Raw genomic sequence first — 17,988 nt, forward strand, 5'->3', positions numbered from 1 at the left:
ACATGTAGGCTTGTGAAGTCAGAATGAACGTGATGAAGCCAACTCTGTGAACACCTATAGAGAGGAAAAAATGAGATATTATCCATTTGGGCTGCACGATATTGGGGAAAAAAACTGCGATTTTTGGGGAGGCTGCAATATATCCATTGCGATATTGAAACTAGGAAGATTTTAACCAGATGACACAAATAGCTCTGTTTGGGAAGACTGCTTTGTTATTATACAGCTCTGGGATGGCCACTTGAGAGAAATACGTGCACCACGGCATTTTATACCTTTTGTCGAACGTAAGGATAATTTTTTTTAAACCTCTATTTTCATGCTTGCGCCCCGTGGAAAGTAATTGCATTCGTGATTTGTCGATGCTGTTTGTACTTATTATCAGAAGGTGTTATAATAAAGGTGTCTGTCATTGTTTTTTTGAGGAGATGGTTTTATTATTTTCATTTGTGCATTGAAATACACATTTGTAAATGGTTTTGCTACAATAATGGGCCCATAGTATGTCTATCTCCTCACCAACTACACAGCTTTGTTATTGCACAGATTTCGCTCTGTACATTGTGATCATCTTTTAGTCTCCAAAATTATGTTGAAATGTTTTTGCCTGTAATTGCAGGTTTTGAAGCCAACACAGAGAGTCGTTGTGTTTTTGCACTCCAAATGTGCACAAGCACAGTTTAGGTTTGGTGATAAAGAAATGAAAGAACTGTTGGGGTCACTCACAGGAACTTACTGCGGAGTTCTATCAAATGCGTGCGTTCTTTTGTTGTACGAAGCCTTCTATTGCCATCATTTTTATTTCCCAGATCATGTTCTTTCCAGAACTGATTTAGAAGCCATCGTGCTAACCAATCATCCACCGTGCCTGTCACCAATATTTTCATTTTTTAAGCCCACTTTTAAAAAACGTTTTCTTTTAACTGAGAAATCTTCCCTTATGGTAAAAAAAAAAAAAAAAAACTACTTAAATTCTATTAAGACAGAAGATGAAGAAAAATGAAAACTGCTTACTTCTAACACATCTTTTTTTCCCTGATGTTAAGGAGGACCTACTTCTTCGAAGGAGTCATCCCGCAGCGCTTTCTTTCTTAAATGGACTCTCACGTGACTTGAGTTTGCGTTGTTGCGCACTGCATTATCTGTTAACCGTTACCACTCGACATGCATTGCAGCCTGGTTATCCTGGAAGGAGGATTCCCCTCGTCTGTGGTCCCTTCTCAAGGTTTCTCATTTTTTCTTTGCTCTCCGGGGGGTTAAGATCTGGAGATAGCGTTGTGGTCTTTTGAAATCCTTTGAGACTATTTGATTGAATAAATTTGACTTGACTCAACTTTTTGGGTTTGTCTTCTTGAACAGTCGGTTGTACACAAACAGAATATTGTTTTTACAATCATTAATCATGGCGAATGAAGATGGACCTAGAAGGTAAAGTATCAAAGGCAAGAATGGACTATCCTAACTGACTGTGTCTTGAATTTTCATTGCAGAGCAGGTTGTCTCTGCGTCCTCCCGGAGAGGCTGCCGAGCAAGGCTGGATTGGTGATGGGAATAAACGTTTCTGACAGAGCCATTTTCTTAAATACAGATGTCATTCTGGTTTCGTGCTGATGTCAAAGAAGTCTCTCAATTTGCAACATGCGTGCCCCCCACTCTGGTGTGTTTACTCATTACATACGCATTACCAAGACCTAAAACACCTTTGTGCTGCGCAACACTTATGGTGGGTGTCAGTGTCACCTCTGTTTTTGAGAGCCAATTGTTGACCTCTGAATACAATAAACTCCCCCCCCTTTCCTGAGGATAATCTGATTACAATGTTATTTTACAAAGACCAAAAGACACTCTGATTTGATCCAACCCCACTCCTTACAGTTAAGTAAAGAGAACAAATGCAAAATCAAAAATAGACAACTTGTCAGGTTTCGCCTTGCGGCGATGAGGAGGTGGACCCAAGAAGCGAGGAAGCCGGGGTAGGTGAAACTTAAAGGGGATTTATTGAAGAGCTCAGCAGGGACAACAACGGGGCGTGGACAAAAAAACAACAAAGGCAACTAACCAAGACTGAACGGGCACAAGGACAAGGAACCAGAGAGCATGAACAGGGCCGGAAATAAACGCGGTCGTGGCAGTCCATGAAATGCGGCAACAAAGCGAGACACAGAGGCGAAAATGACCGACACTGCGTTGTCGTTCTGGGAGGTTTAAATAGTCCGAGTCATTAGGGGAGCAGATGGGAAGCAGGTGCGTGGCTGGTGATGACGAGTGCTGAGGGGAAACGCTAACACAGCTGACAAAACAAAAACAGAAGCACATGGCAGGAAGGAGGGAAGAAAACAATAACAAAAACATTGACATGCCCGGCACGGGTCATGACACAACTGTCGCCATCTCACCTTTCATATTCTGTCATTTGATAAATGCTCCAGCGTAATACATATTTATGAAGCCGTTCAGTCAGTCTAGTGTCAATTTTAATATTGGAAACATCATATAAGTCAACTATAGCAGATGGTTGGTTGATTAACATAGCCCCATCTCGATTTTATGCTTTTTTAAAAATCATTTTTGTCGCAGCCAGTATAGTTAAACATACAAAACAATACAACTTTATTCACAGCCGAAAGTACAAAAAAACAAAAACAAAAAAACTCTGAGACTGGCAATAAGTAACTTGACGCAGCATCCAGTGAGGGGAAACTGACTTAAATGAGGGTTATAGTCATACTGATCTCAGGAGCAGGTGCATCATGATCATTTGGAGTAACGGTATAAAAAGTATTTAAAAAAAAAACAAAAAAACATGATCACGTGACTGACACGCGATTTACGCTGCTATTCTCACAAAAAGGGGGTGAGATAGTGCCGGCGATAATGAGCGCCGTTAATGTGCATTTTCTAACTGGGTCTCAGAGTCTGTTTTACAACTCAATCATTTTATGACATAAGATAACCATTGTTGGAATTTATCTTTATATCAATGTTAGAATTTAACTTTAACCCAATGTAAACTCAAATTAGTAATCTGACTCCAATTTGCGACCTTACCCAACTCTCACTCATCCAACAATATGCGCGCTCGTTCTGCAATAGAAAGGTATCAGGAAGCCGGCATTTTCACGCACGAATGGATTTATTCCCAATACAGATTTTCTACATGGCACCTAAATCTCGGATCCCTCTCAATACAAGTCTACACCTCTCGTGCCACCAACGAATGTGTTCTACCTCCGAGTTAGCCCAGTCCTGATTCATACTATACAACATGCAAAATGGCACAGACAAAGGCATCCTGGCATGATTCTATTGGCTATGTGTATTGCAGTTAACTTTAGCTCGCTCTCATTGGTCTTTCTCCTCCCGCCGAATCCCGTGGCTCCTCCTGCGTGCGATCCCCCGATGGCCGCTCCTTCCCGGAGTCATCTCGTCTCGCTCAGCGCCTTCTGCTTCTAAAACATTCCATTCTTGCACAACCCCCGCAACCAGTTTCGCGCCACCAGTCACACTCTCAGCATTTTACAATATCACATTTTCATACATTGGATGCACCAACATCTAATGAACTATGTTAAGCTCAAACTCTTATATTCCTTTAATAGTCAAAAGTATGAAATCCTTTAAGTGTAACTGAAGTTTAGACCATGCTAATGACCAGACACTCAGGAGAGGAATGCAGGAAGATTAGATCACAGCTGCACCACAGGAGGTGTGAACGAGACCCCTCTGAAACAATGGACTTCCATGCCAGGATCACAAAAGTGGCTCCGAGCAGTCTAACCTTTGTTCAGTTTTAAATTGACTGCCATTTACATTATCCTTTACCATGATGAGGTTAGGCTGCCCTCATAGTCACGAAAAGGGAAGAAAATAACGCGCCGGTTGTAAGCGCCGTTCATGCGCGTCTTAAAAGTTGGTTTGAGAGCGTGTTTACTATTATTTTGAAAGAATCCCACCACCACTTCCGGATTGAAAATGCTTTTCCCGCCCGAAGGTGCCCATGCCAGACAATGCCTTAGCTTTTATTTCGAAAGGTACCCTGCAATTTCCTGCCTGCCAGTACTCTTCAGGTCCCTCCGAGCATAGCCCATCGATTATAAGTACGTATTTGACATTTAAATGTTTGTTTATTATTTATTATTAGTTTTTGACTCAGTAGCGTCGTCTAGTGACATCACGGGAAGGCAGTTTATGCCACACAAATGACCGAAATACTGTCCCTCATTACTTCCATGACCGGGATTAGACATTGAGATTGGATAACTGACGTCTTGCAACGTTTTTTCTCTCGTTGCCGGATTCAACTAATTTTCATGCAAAAACACATTCAAGGCAGTGTGAACATAGAACGTTTGTAAAAAAATACTAATAAAATATATGATGGAGTTAGAGGGACGTGGTAATACAAAGCTATAGAAACATGACTTATTGTCGTTTTTTCACTGTTTAACACATTTCCCAGATATCTACAGCATTTCGGTGACATTATGAGAGAGGTGTGGTAATACAAAACTATAAAAAGATGACATATTGTCACGTTTTTCACTGTTTAACACAGTTTTCAGATATCAACAGCATATCTCTGACATGTGTTCACCAAAATACCCCAAGGGTCAAGAATTAAAGTATACTTTACAGACCTTATCTCTTCTCACTGAAATGATCACTCCTGGGGCAATGGCAAATCAGTTTTTTTGTTACTGTTGTTTCTTACTTATTCTTGTTATAAAGTGGGGGAGGGGGGCTGAAACCTAACAACAGCGTAGGGATGTGCATCTCTCCACAAAAGACGATTCGATACGATTTGAAAGTGGACCGATTTGATTGAGTTAGATCCAGGCTATTAAAAAATGTAAATTTTCCATAACATGTCCCCATGTTTTCTGCCATCACCCAGGATGATTCACATGCCAGACAGACAATTAGACCAGTATCGCCCCCTCGTTCAGGTGACGTTCACTACTTTTGTGAGAGTGATGGCGCTTGTCCCATTTGCTGGTCTAATTGTCTCCCTCTTCATTGGCATCTTCTACGACTTTGAAGAGGTAAGTCCTAACCAGAGTGGCCACAGTCCTTATCCTCTCCCCAAAAAAATGGTAAAAGCTGAATTGTTGATTCAAATCATGATGTAAAAGATTTGTTTTTTATTTATTCCCGACTCTGAAATGTATGATGTACCCGTAACCTTTTGTTGTATATTTATGTTGAGTGGCTAGTAAGAATTAGCATGAGCAGGTGCAGGAGAGATTTTCCTTATAATAATGGATGCCCACAAATGCTTTATATTCTTCCGAATCTTTGAAAAAAAATGACAATATTCATTCATTTTATTCTTCTACATTTTTAATCTTCTTTAATTAGAATCAGAATTTATTGTCATTGTACCCGGTATGCAACGAGATTCAAGAGCTCTCCTCTCCAGTGCAATAGAACAATAATTTAATGAAATTTATGAATTTTCATTAATTAAAGATTAAATAAATAAATAGAAAATAAATATCAAATTGGATAAATAAAACACATTATGTTGCGGTTCTACAAGGTAAGGGTAGTTGTGTGCGTGAGTTCAGCATGAAGATGGCTCTCGGGAAGAAACTGTTTTTCAGTCTGTTACTCTTTGTCTTGATGCACCTGTGGCGCCTGTCAGGCAACAAGTCGAAGGGCTGTGAGCTAATTTATTTTCCTTTTTTTTCTTTCAAGTTATATTAAAAGCTCAGTATTGAAGTTTTGAAATGAATGAAAAATTGTGTTTGTTTATCCTGATTTTAATATCAATCAAAAATCCTGATTCTTTTTTTTCCATAATTGCCTAGCCCTGGTTGTGGTGTTGAGTTTTATTGAAGTTTAAGCAGTTGATTTGAGTGTGTGTCCCCCACCAGGCAAAGCACCTCCCATCCATCAGCGCCGCAACCAGCCGTGTGCCAGCACAAAATATATGGCAATTTTGCATCGGGCTCCACTCGATACCGCGCTTCGTGTTGGCAACCACCTACTTTTCGTTCTACCGTGGTCGCTTTGCCAGCAAGGGATGGGCACTGACCTTGAGCAGGACAGCCTTCGGATGCAACCTGGCTGAAATCTGCTGCCTGCTCCTGCTCACCTTTGTTACATCCACGGAGAACGCCAGTGAGTAAAAGGCCTTCTCACACTGCACTTGCTCAGTGAGGCTTTTCCCGCTGGTTTAGACGACAATTAGAACGACCTAAGGCAAGATGTATCTGTCATTGTGGCTTAAGAAAATCTTGGCTTTGCTCATTTTAAGAAGGAGGGAGAGACAAACAGCACTTGTAGAGTTTAATTATGACGTTTACGGTAAAAATCAGCAAAAGAGCAGTCGGAAACAGACGTTTCCTGACGTCATCACGACACCAACTCTCGAATAGAATTTTTATTTATTTTTTTAATTTGCGGGCTGTTGCTGTCGCTCTGTGACATGACGTGGCATTCTGTGGCCCCACCACATCAGCAGATACACCGTGAATATGTTTAGTGCCTTGTGAAAAGGCCCGAAATTGATTAATCGGTTAACAAGATAATTGTTTTTTAAATCAGGCATTTTTTGGGGGAGTAATTCCGTTTTTCAAAGTGCATCCCTGCTGATATGCACTTCTTCCTCTAACAACTTGCCAGAAAACAGAGAGCATGTAGTTTACTATTATCCAGTCGTTTCATCTTATTGACTTTTCCGACTTCTCTAACCACGCTTTTTTTCCTCAAACGCAACTAGCATTCAAATTTAATCTCTGATAAGACAACATGCAGCAAATAGTGATCGATATTATTTTCTGGCGGTATCCCGGCATTGAAATTATAGCTGGCAAATGGCAGTTTTTTTTTTAGCTGTTTGGTTAAAAAATAATTGTGCAATGATCAAAATCTATTTTATTTATTAACAAAATCTTGAATATTTGGTACATTAAGAAAGTGGTGAGCGGTCAAGGCCTTCTCGGCTGGCCTAACATAATCGTGATCATATTCCTCATATTGAGGTCATATCCGAGTGTTGAATTTGTAGGTTAGAGTTTTTATCCAATCAGAATCCAGAATTCAGCTAGCTCGATTTCACAATCCCAGTAGGGCGCACTATTCGTCCAAGGCCTTCAAAGACAATCTTGCAGGCCTCTGTTCTGTGTCTCAAGGGGCCTTTTACAGTTGATAGACAGTTGCGAAAGCCAATCAAATCACGAGTTGATGACAGTAAGGCCTTCTCGCTGGCCTCACGTTGAAGGCGATGAACGCGTATGGTGATTGCATACTCACTCGTGAGGGGGCAGCGCTTTGCGGATTCAACACACCAGAAAGTCTTATCTGGCAACTGTTCGAAAATCTAAAATATATTCTCGCTTTTTTTCAACCTCAATGGCCGAAGGAGGGAAAAGTGTGGATTTGATAGAGATGCACTTGCGAGGACATTTTCCAGACTGACCTTTCAAGAGAAGCTAGGTCGTCCAACACTCACTCAGTAGTGCGTCAGTGTCTTTCTGGATATTGTTTCTCCAGCCGTTGTGTCATCAATGATGGTGTTATGAGAGGTATTTATTCAAGTCGGATTAAGTCGGACTTCACTGAAGGCCTGCATGTAAAATGCACGGCCTTCCACTGCATTAAGGTTAAGTTTAATTGATTACATGAATAAAAATGCACAAATGAAAATATTTTCACATTCTTATTCTGTTTTCATTCATCTTAGTGTCCCATCATTTGTGAGCAATTTTTAAACAGACTCACAGGCTACTCATATTGCTCTTAGGGCTATCTTGTGCGGGCTGGTACCATGTTTTTCTAAATAATACAATAAACATTAATCAATATAGCAAAAAGACATCAGTTTAAGTATGGTTGAGTTATTAGCGCACTTACTCTCTCTCATTTTCTTCCCTCCCGAGTTCAGACTCTCTTCCCCTCCGTGTCCTCTGCTCACCCCTCCTCTCTTTGCTCTGCTGAGAAGGAGGAAAAAAATAGCCACTGGCCTCTGAACATGAACTTCTAAAAGTTGCTCATCAGCCTGTTTTTTTCCCTGCTTAAAAGTGCCCTAAAAAAAGATGAGATGGACCTTTATGGACAGGTTACACCGTTATTGAAAGTGACTTTTTAAAACCACGATAAATTGTCAAACAGGTAATCATTCCCATGCCTAGAACCAAATCATTTTCACATTTTCTGTGTAAGTATAGTGCCCCACCAATATTGTGTCTACGCATATATAGCTCAACTTCCCATGCCTCACTGGCTACATTAAAATTCATTATCATGCCCATCCAGAATTTCTACATGGATTTACCCCCCCCCCAAAAAAAAACCATGTGAAGTGTATGAACTATGGATAATAGGCCTGCACGATATGCGGTGTGAACATCGCGATTGCGATGTGCGCATGCGCAATAATCACATCGTAGGACGTGCAATGTTTCTTTTTTTTTTTTTTTTTAGGAACACGGAAACATTTGGTTTGTTTCATAAAAGCAGCACTCTACACTATGCTCTCCATTGTTGAGACTGCACAGACCGTTTGCTCACGCCCCCTGCTAATTAGTCAATATCGCAATGGATATATCGCAGCCTTCCCAAAAATCGCAATGTCATTTTTCCCCAATATCGTGCAGCCCAAACGGATAATATCTCATTTTTTCCTCTCTATAGGTGTTCACAGAGTTGGCTTCGTCTTGTTCGTTGTAACTTCAACAGCCTACATTTTGACGACATGGAGGCTGTGGTCTGTGATCACAAGTCACTCTGTGAACAAAGAGGTGAATTCAACTTAAGTTTACGGATTTTGATTTTCTCATTCAATGGAGTTAGGTTCATAAAGAGAAGCATTGCGTGTATTCAGTGATTTGGTAATGATCAAACACGTTTCCGTGACAGGAGCTGAATTCATACTGGTACAAGAAGACCCTCGCTGTCTTTAACCTGTGCTGCAGCGTGGCTACTGGGGTTTCCTTCTTTTTGTATGGAGGTGAGCCTTCATGACGTGATCACTTTTAATGGCTCGGTCAAGTGCGTGGGTATTGTTGACTCATTCACAGTCCTGATTTGTTTGTCCTACAATGCAGTGAGAGATTAGATACTATATAGTAGAACCTACAAAGTGGAGCATAACTGTACAGTGAGGATGGTCTACTTCCATGTACAGTAGTTTTACTTTTGAAGCCAATTTTCACATGATTTAGTTTCTGTCACCCAATGAAGACTCATATTAAGATGATACTTATAATGACTAATGGAATGAGTTTATAAATTATTTGGGAGTTTACATTAGACTGTAGTTTGTTAAAACTTTAAATTCCAAAGCGGTTCGTGGATGGATGGCGAGTTTTAATTTGTTTTTAGAGCAGGTTTGTTCCTTTACATGTTTTAAAAATTCTTCATTTTAGTTGAGTTTTATTAGTTTTGGTTTTTAGTTTCAGTTCATTTTTATACATGACATATTTGTGGAGTGAAGGTCACAAACTGTTGTGTAATAAAGTGAAGTTAAATTGACAGTTCAATCTTCTTTGTTCTGAAGAGTCTTACAGTTATACCAAAATAAATACATTTAAATTAAACCCATAAAGCTCTTGCATGAAATTAATTGTCAAAGGCAAATACGCAGGTCATTTTTGCTGTAATTACAGTTCGCTGTAATGACGTAATCTCTAGTTTCAGTTATCTTTTTTTTTTTTTAAATAACTCATCTTTTTGTTTCTTAAAATAGAAGAGACGTTAACCAGTATTGAATATTACAGTATCCATCTAAAATAGTGACTTCCCAATCCCAAATCTGATTTTACCCATACGACTCATCTTAAAATGACTTGATCGACCCCAATTGACCATCACGTGATCGTCACAACTCTAAAAATAAAGTAACTATGGAACTGAAGTAAAGTAATTGTTGTTGTCAGTCGGTGTGTGTATGTGTGTGTGCGCACCTGATGTTCAATTAATTATATTGCTCATATTGTAAGTGTCATTTCAGGCTGAATAACTTGTGCCGTTTTTGAGTAATTCAACTTTGTAAATCCCACTGTACACTCATGTCTACATTTGCTAAATGTCCTTAAAAGCAGCACTTATGTCTTGTCTGTCATGGAATTGCATGAAAGGATATTGTAATAAGACAGAACTTGTTTGTAGATGTGTTCCGGCAAATACAGCACATACAATCGCATCATTAGAGAGAATTTCGCAAAGTCTACAGCTTGGCCCGTGTTTTTTTTTTAAATGTCATTTCTCAATGATAAACATGGCAAAAAGCGGAAGTGTCCACTTACTGACGCTGCATCTTCTGCCTTCTGTTGTCCTCAGTCTACACATGCTTTGCCATATTCGAGTACCTGGTGGCCTTCTCCAACATGGCCTTCCACTATACATCGATCCGGGATTTTGGTGACCAATTTGTGATGGTGGGTGAACTTCCTGAAGACAGAAAATGCTGAAAACCATGTGACCCACTTTACACATGATGAAAGAGTTAAAGAGAGTCAGGTAGAACAGAGCGAGCAAGGGACGACCCAACTTCGGAGAGGCCGCTCCGCTGCCCGGCTCCCGTCGCCATCCAACCGCGGGGGGGAGGGTGGTCCGGTAAAAGAGAGCGGGCAAGGGTCGACTCGACGTCGGAGAAGCCGCTCCCCTGCCCGGCTTTGAAGTTCAGTGGACACACATGATCGTGCTGGATGGCTCGTTGGCGCAGCTCGTTGGCACACCCAATTAAATTGTCTGTGAGGCTCACACAGTTCAACAAATATTGAGTGTGTGCATACGTTCAAGCGAGAGCAAAAATACCACGACTCCCACAAACCCAACCTTCTCCTGCATGGCGTGATAGATGAGCATGATGCTGCTTCTGTTGGTCACACTGGATGGCAACCAAGGCAAGGAAAATCGACTTTACAGCAACCCCTGGACCACTGAATGCCGCTGCCCATTTGGAGTCTGAGGAGCCAGCTGATTTCCTGCAGCTGTTTCTCACAGATGAGCTTCTGCAGCACACCGCGGATGCCACCAATCGCTTCGCAGACAATTATTTTCACACAAACCCCAGTGGTGTTCACTGCAAGAAACTGCGATGGAGACCAACGACTGTTGCGGAACTAAAATTATTTTTTGGGCTCAGTTTTATCACAGGATTTGTGAAAAAACCAACCCTTGCGATGTACTGGTCTGTACATCATTTACATACAGTCCCTATTTTTGGTCAAACAATGGCAAGGAACCGCGACCAAAACATTTTGAGATTCCTTCATCTCAATACGGCAACAACATTTGACGCATCCGATAGACTTTACAGGGTCAATCAGGTGCTCAATTACCTGCTGGAAAAATTCAAGGCACTGTACCAGCCAAACAAAGACATTTGCATAAACGAGGGGATGATGAAGTGGCGGGGGCGCCTTTCATTTAGGGTTTACAACCCACAAAAACCAGTGAAATATGGCATAAAATCATGTATTTTGTGTGACTCTGAAACAGGCTATTGTTTCAGTTTGCAGCCATACAAAGGTGAGGCTTGTACGGTTGCCAACATTGTGTCTGTGCTGCTTGACCGCCTCACCGGACAGGTATTGTTAGAATAATATGAAGAGGTTATTATACATTTGCCGTGATGCAGCTTATTTTAATATGTAGTGCATATACCATGTTGCAGTTTAAAAGAGTCAACTATGCTGAGTGTTTACAGTCAGAGTGGAGGTACAGGAGGACACCTCTACTGCAGGGAGGTGTCTGCAATTGGCAGGGCGGCGGCACTTCTTCAGAAGTGAGGATGAAGTAAACAACATCATGATGAGTCCTGATAGAAGAAGTTGGCATCAAAGGCTGAAGGAATCAACATCGTGCTGGGTCCTGATAGAGGAAGTTGACGTCAAAGTCAGCTGCGACTCACAGCGGCACGCCAACGATAAACCGGACTAAACCAGTTTTGAGTAGACGAACTGTACCACCCTTGAGTGTAATCTGATTTCTTGAAGTGTAATCTGATTCCCCGATGTTATAAAAGGGAATGTGTGAAAAGCATCGAGGAACAGAAGGAAGATGAAGTTGCCAAATAAACTTTGTTAACCTCTCTGTCTCCACTTGAGCTGAATGCCTCTCTTCTTTTAGCTACGAACCCTATATGTCAAATTGGCGAACCTGACATAGAATTGGTCCTTCGAGCTGTGAGCCCAATATACTGGAGGTGTCCAGGAGCGAAGCCGACGGCCGGGGACAATCGTGGCCACGACGAAGATTCCTTTTTCTTTTTTCCTTTTTTTTTGGACCTGGTCCTCGACTCTGCTGCTGGAGACTGAAGGTAGAAGGGAAGCTGCGGCGGAAGATACTCAGCTCATCTTTGGGAAGTCACTCATTTCCGAATGGGATGAATGAGTGCATGTGAAAGTACGTAGTTAAATTCCGCATAAACAGGAGGGCGGACTCCTCTGCAAATCAGTCGTTAAATTCCGTGGATATAGGAGGGCGGACTCCTCTACGACTAGACAGAGTAAGTCTTTAAAACTGTGTAAAACTGTAAGAATACTAGTCAATGTTAGGTGAAGAGACAGAGATAGTCTATAAAACTGATAGAGGATAACAGGGTGTATCCTACGCGCGTTTGAAAAGAAAAAAAATGAAAAGAAGAAAAAACATAGTGTGAATGAAAAAGTGTGATGTGAATGGAGGCTTGCAACCTCATTTTGGAACAGGAAAATTAACTGACAACTGTCTGGGAAGCGGAGGCAAGAATTCCCCGCCATTTGTGGTAGAAGCTTGGGAATTACCTAAAACAGAGTAATTGTCAGCCTGTTCAGGGACTGGAGGACAGTTTAGTCACCCTAGGTGAGCCGCTGTCTTCCAACATGGGGAAATCAAACAGTAAAAAAGCTGAAAAAAAGGATCCGAAGCAACAATTGATGTGTAAGGACTGGAAATTTATAGAAAGCCAATGTCCAGAATAAGTAAAACATTTAAACTCATGGATAACAAAATGTGAATTCGCTGGTCAGCTTAATACACAAAAAATAGTCGACTTACAAGATAAAATAAAAATGAAACGAAAGAATAATGTAAAAAAGATGAATAAAGACGGATATGAAGATACAGAATTTTGGATGACAATGGCACTAAGACGAGAACTAGATAAAAATAACAAAACCAAAAAAGAAACCGCAAATAAAGGGAAATGGGAGGAGGATGAAATTATGTTTCAGAGAAAAGAAGATAACGAAACAGGACGGGACGTAGGGGTAGTAAAAAATACAAAATCCCTCCAATCATCCTTATATCCGCCACTTCCTACTTCTCCTTTTCCACCATCACCCGAACCGACCGTGGATAAAGCTATACATACGTGAATTAAGGGGAATTTAGGTGTTAGATTTTCAATAACAATGGGAAAAACTTTTTCTCCGGAGTCACTAAAAGGCTCCCCATCGGAAGAAGAAATTCAAGATTCTTTTCCGATGATAGAAGTTGCTAACCCTAACATTGATGATGCGTCACCAGTAATTTTAGTGCATCGAACATGGACACAGGATGACGTTAAAAAGGCGGTAGAAGGTATTACGTGCCATAAGATTGATGTTAACGAATTTTTGCAGCAAATGGAAGACCTCAGAAGGTCTTACCACTTAAACGGAATAGAAGTCCAACAAATCTGGATGGCTGCTCTGAAAGGTGATTGGCATAACATTAGAGGCGATTGGGAACCAAAAGAGTGTCAGGCTGTTCTAGCCCATGATAGCCGAGAACTCACACATCGCGTCCAAAGACTAATGGAGCGAACTAGAGAAAAATTCAAATTAAGAGCTAATTATACGGCTATAGGAAGAATAACACAAAAGGAAGGAGAATCGTTTGACGATTACAGGGCAAGATTAACTGCGCGTTTCAAAGCAAACAGCGGCATTCCTGAAGACCATACTGAAGGGAGCATTTTTGAGGAGCAGTTAAATAATGCCCTACACGCAAATGCGCACCACACCATTCACCAATGGGTTGAAAAACATTGGGTAGATAGAGCAACAGGCACGCTAGAACAATACATTAACCAAGCGTTACATGCTGAACGAATATTGCAAGCTAAAAAGAAAAAAGCAGATACTTTCGTTGTTGAGACTGGGGAAAATGAATTTTATTTCCAAAACCGTGCTAAAGGTTTTAATCAAAAAGCGGGGCTGCTTCAAAGGTGGGATTGGAAACCACCCCCCAGAGGAAGAGTTAGAGGAGGTCTTACAGATCGAGGACGAGGCTATGTGAGTCCTAGAAATATCACTTGTTGGAGTTGCGGAGAGATACGACATTTTGCGAACAACTGCCCTCGTATTATTTTTGGCGACAATCCCCACGATAAAAATAAAGCATGACTAGGAAAAATAAATATCCCACAAAATGAGATATAAAATACTGAGGTAGACGCTGAATTAAATCTACAAGATATTTTAATATTTGATCATTTCAAACCAGAAGTACAGCTAACAGTAAATGGTAGACCAATTACTTTTCTTTGTGATTCGGGAGCATGTAGAACTGCCTTTAAAGAACCAATTCCTGGAGCTTCAATGACGAACAACAAAGTATTTGTCAGGACGGCTCAGGGAGAGTTATCTGAAGTTTCTGAAACACACCCCGTTTGGATAAGAGACCCTTTAGGGGGATCGTGTAAAATACCAATACTGGTAGTACCAAATTGTCCAGTAAATTTGTTGGGAAGAGATGGGATGTGTAGATTGGGGTTAGCGTTAGTACCGACATTTGGGGGAACTATGGTGGTGAAAAGGAAACATGAAATAACAAAAACAGATTTGTGTGTGATAAAAGGCATTGGAGAACCACATTTTTATTATTTGTTACACGTGACGAACAAACCACCATTTTGTACTGGGGAAAAATTGCTTCGAGAAGCTAGACACTTTTTGAAAAAAACACAGAATGAAGTGGATAAAAACGCCCGCCACGTAACAATGTGGTATAAACAGACTCCAGGCCCAGATCTTAACTGAGACCGAATTATACAAACACACACCCGAAAGAATAGTGCTCGATTATTTGTACACCGATAATCTGGGGACTGTAGGTGCTGGAGTTAGACTGCCTCATACTTTAGAGCATTTACACAAGGGAATAACACCACACATATCTTTATTTAAACCCTTTGAATTAGGATGGAGAGAATTGGGATGGTTTGTTCAAAGAGGTAGACATGCAGATGGTTGGAAACCAGATGATAAAGTACCAGGTGTGGAGCATAGTGAGATGGAAAGTTTGGGAAGACTGCTTTGTCAAAACTTAGGGTGTTCTAAAAACCGGTTTCTTATTAGTAGGACAGCAACTCAAATTTCCTGTTGTGGTTATTCTCACTTCTACCTTTTCAGGTGGAGAATTCTTGCCTCTGCATCCACACCAGTCTGCTGTTTATAACCCTACTGTATTACATGGGATAAAATACCAAGTGGAATTTGCAATCTCCAATCACACCATTCACTCACTTTACATACGGTTTGCGCAAATATACACACACGGAATTTAGGTGTACACAGGACTCCGCTGCTTTCTCTACGGAATTTCTCGGACTCCGCCGTCCCTCACTTCCTCATTCGCAGCCAGTCTCTGCGCAGGCACACCAACTTTAGATCACTCCTCAGTCAAAAATGCAGTTTGTTTACCAAAGAAATTCCAATGCAAATAAAAATAATAAAAACCACAGAAATCACGCCTTATTTATTTCCTAAATTTAATGTGAAAATGTGAGTAGACTTCCAGAGAAACCCAGTTTCTCTCCTCAAGGTTTTCAACGTACCTAGAAACGTTTAATTTACTCGACCGTGTTATCCGTACCGAGAAAATGGGACCCCTCAACCTATCTTCCAGCAAAAACAACAAGTAATGCTGTACTGTCTGAGTTACCAGAAAAGGGAATCCAAAATTCCAGAGAAAACATGTTTATAAAAGAGTTACGACCTAATACCATTTGTATAACTCCTTTCGGTTTTAGACGTACCGAGCAAACGTTTAATTTACACTACTCTATTACAAGGGTCTTCTTGTTCCAGTACAAATTCAGCTCCTGTCACAGAAAGGTGTTTGATCATTACCAAATCACTGAATACACGCACTGCTTCTCTTTATGAATCGAACTCCATTGAATGATAAAATCAAAATACATAAATTTAAGTTGAATTCACCTCTTCGTTCACAGAGTGACCCTTGATCATCAACCACAGCCACCATGTGAACAACATGTAGGCTTGTGAAGTCAGAATGAACGTGATGAAGCCAACTCTGTGAACACCTATAGAGAGGAAAAAATGAGATATTATCCATTTGGGCTGCACGATATTGGGGAAAAAAACTGCGATTTTTGGGGAGGCTGCAATATATCCATTGCGATATTGAAACTAGGAAGATTTTAACCAGATGACACAAATAGCTCTGTTTGGGAAGACTGCTTTGTTATTATACAGCTCTGGGATGGCCACTTGAGAGAAATACGTGCACCACGGCATTTTATACCTTTTGTCGAACGTAAGGATAATTTTTTTTAAACCTCTATTTTCATGCTTGCGCCCCGTGGAAAGTAATTGCATTCGTGATTTGTCGATGCTGTTTGTACTTATTATCAGAAGGTGTTATAATAAAGGTGTCTGTCATTGTTTTTTTGAGGAGATGGTTTTATTATTTTCATTTGTGCATTGAAATACACATTTGTAAATGGTTTTGCTACAATAATGGGCCCATAGTATGTCTATCTCCTCACCAACTACACAGCTTTGTTATTGCACAGATTTCGCTCTGTACATTGTGATCATCTTTTAGTCTCCAAAATTATGTTGAAATGTTTTTGCCTGTAATTGCAGGTTTTGAAGCCAACACAGAGAGTCGTTGTGTTTTTGCACTCCAAATGTGCACAAGCACAGTTTAGGTTTGGTGATAAAGAAATGAAAGAACTGTTGGGGTCACTCACAGGAACTTACTGCGGAGTTCTATCAAATGCGTGCGTTCTTTTGTTGTACGAAGCCTTCTATTGCCATCATTTTTATTTCCCAGATCATGTTCTTTCCAGAACTGATTTAGAAGCCATCGTGCTAACCAATCATCCACCGTGCCTGTCACCAATATTTTCATTTTTTAAGCCCACTTTTAAAAAACGTTTTCTTTTAACTGAGAAATCTTCCCTTATGGTAAAAAAAAAAAAAAAAAACTACTTAAATTCTATTAAGACAGAAGATGAAGAAAAATGAAAACTGCTTACTTCTAACACATCTTTTTTTCCCTGATGTTAAGGAGGACCTACTTCTTCGAAGGAGTCATCCCGCAGCGCTTTCTTTCTTAAATGGACTCTCACGTGACTTGAGTTTGCGTTGTTGCGCACTGCATTATCTGTTAACCGTTACCACTCGACATGCATTGCAGCCTGGTTATCCTGGAAGGAGGATTCCCCTCGTCTGTGGTCCCTTCTCAAGGTTTCTCATTTTTTCTTTGCTCTCCGGGGGGTTAAGATCTGGAGATAGCGTTGTGGTCTTTTGAAATCCTTTGAGACTATTTGATTGAATAAATTTGACTTGACTCAACTTTTTGGGTTTGTCTTCTTGAACAGTCGGTTGTACACAAACAGAATATTGTTTTTACAATCATTAATCATGGCGAATGAAGATGGACCTAGAAGGTAAAGTATCAAAGGCAAGAATGGACTATCCTAACTGACTGTGTCTTGAATTTTCATTGCAGAGCAGGTTGTCTCTGCGTCCTCCCGGAGAGGCTGCCGAGCAAGGCTGGATTGGTGATGGGAATAAACGTTTCTGACAGAGCCATTTTCTTAAATACAGATGTCATTCTGGTTTCGTGCTGATGTCAAAGAAGTCTCTCAATTTGCAACATGCGTGCCCCCCACTCTGGTGTGTTTACTCATTACATACGCATTACCAAGACCTAAAACACCTTTGTGCTGCGCAACACTTATGGTGGGTGTCAGTGTCACCTCTGTTTTTGAGAGCCAATTGTTGACCTCTGAATACAATAAACTCCCCCCCCTTTCCT

At 40.7% G+C, this 17,988-nt stretch overlaps 1 protein-coding gene across 1 annotated transcript; it reads left to right on the forward strand.

The window, feature by feature from the left end:
* The first annotated feature begins 4,895 nt into the window (after positions 1-4,895).
* LOC148319520 (acyltransferase PGAP2-like) lies at positions 4,896-17,754 on the forward strand. Its single transcript, XM_088282083.1, has 7 exons — positions 4,896-5,058; positions 5,860-6,123; positions 8,638-8,744; positions 8,863-8,953; positions 10,285-10,365; positions 11,449-11,537; positions 17,680-17,754. Exons 1-7 carry the CDS (start codon positions 4,896-4,898, stop codon positions 17,752-17,754), a joined length of 870 nt encoding a protein of 289 aa, XP_088138209.1.
* The last annotated feature ends 234 nt before the right edge of the window (positions 17,755-17,988 follow it).

This window comes from Idiotropiscis lumnitzeri, chromosome 18 (genome assembly GCF_059441095.1).
Source record: "Idiotropiscis lumnitzeri isolate Australia: NSW breed Sydney's pygmy pipehorse chromosome 18, RoL_Ilum_1.0, whole genome shotgun sequence".
NCBI lineage: Eukaryota > Metazoa > Chordata > Actinopteri > Syngnathiformes > Syngnathidae > Idiotropiscis > Idiotropiscis lumnitzeri.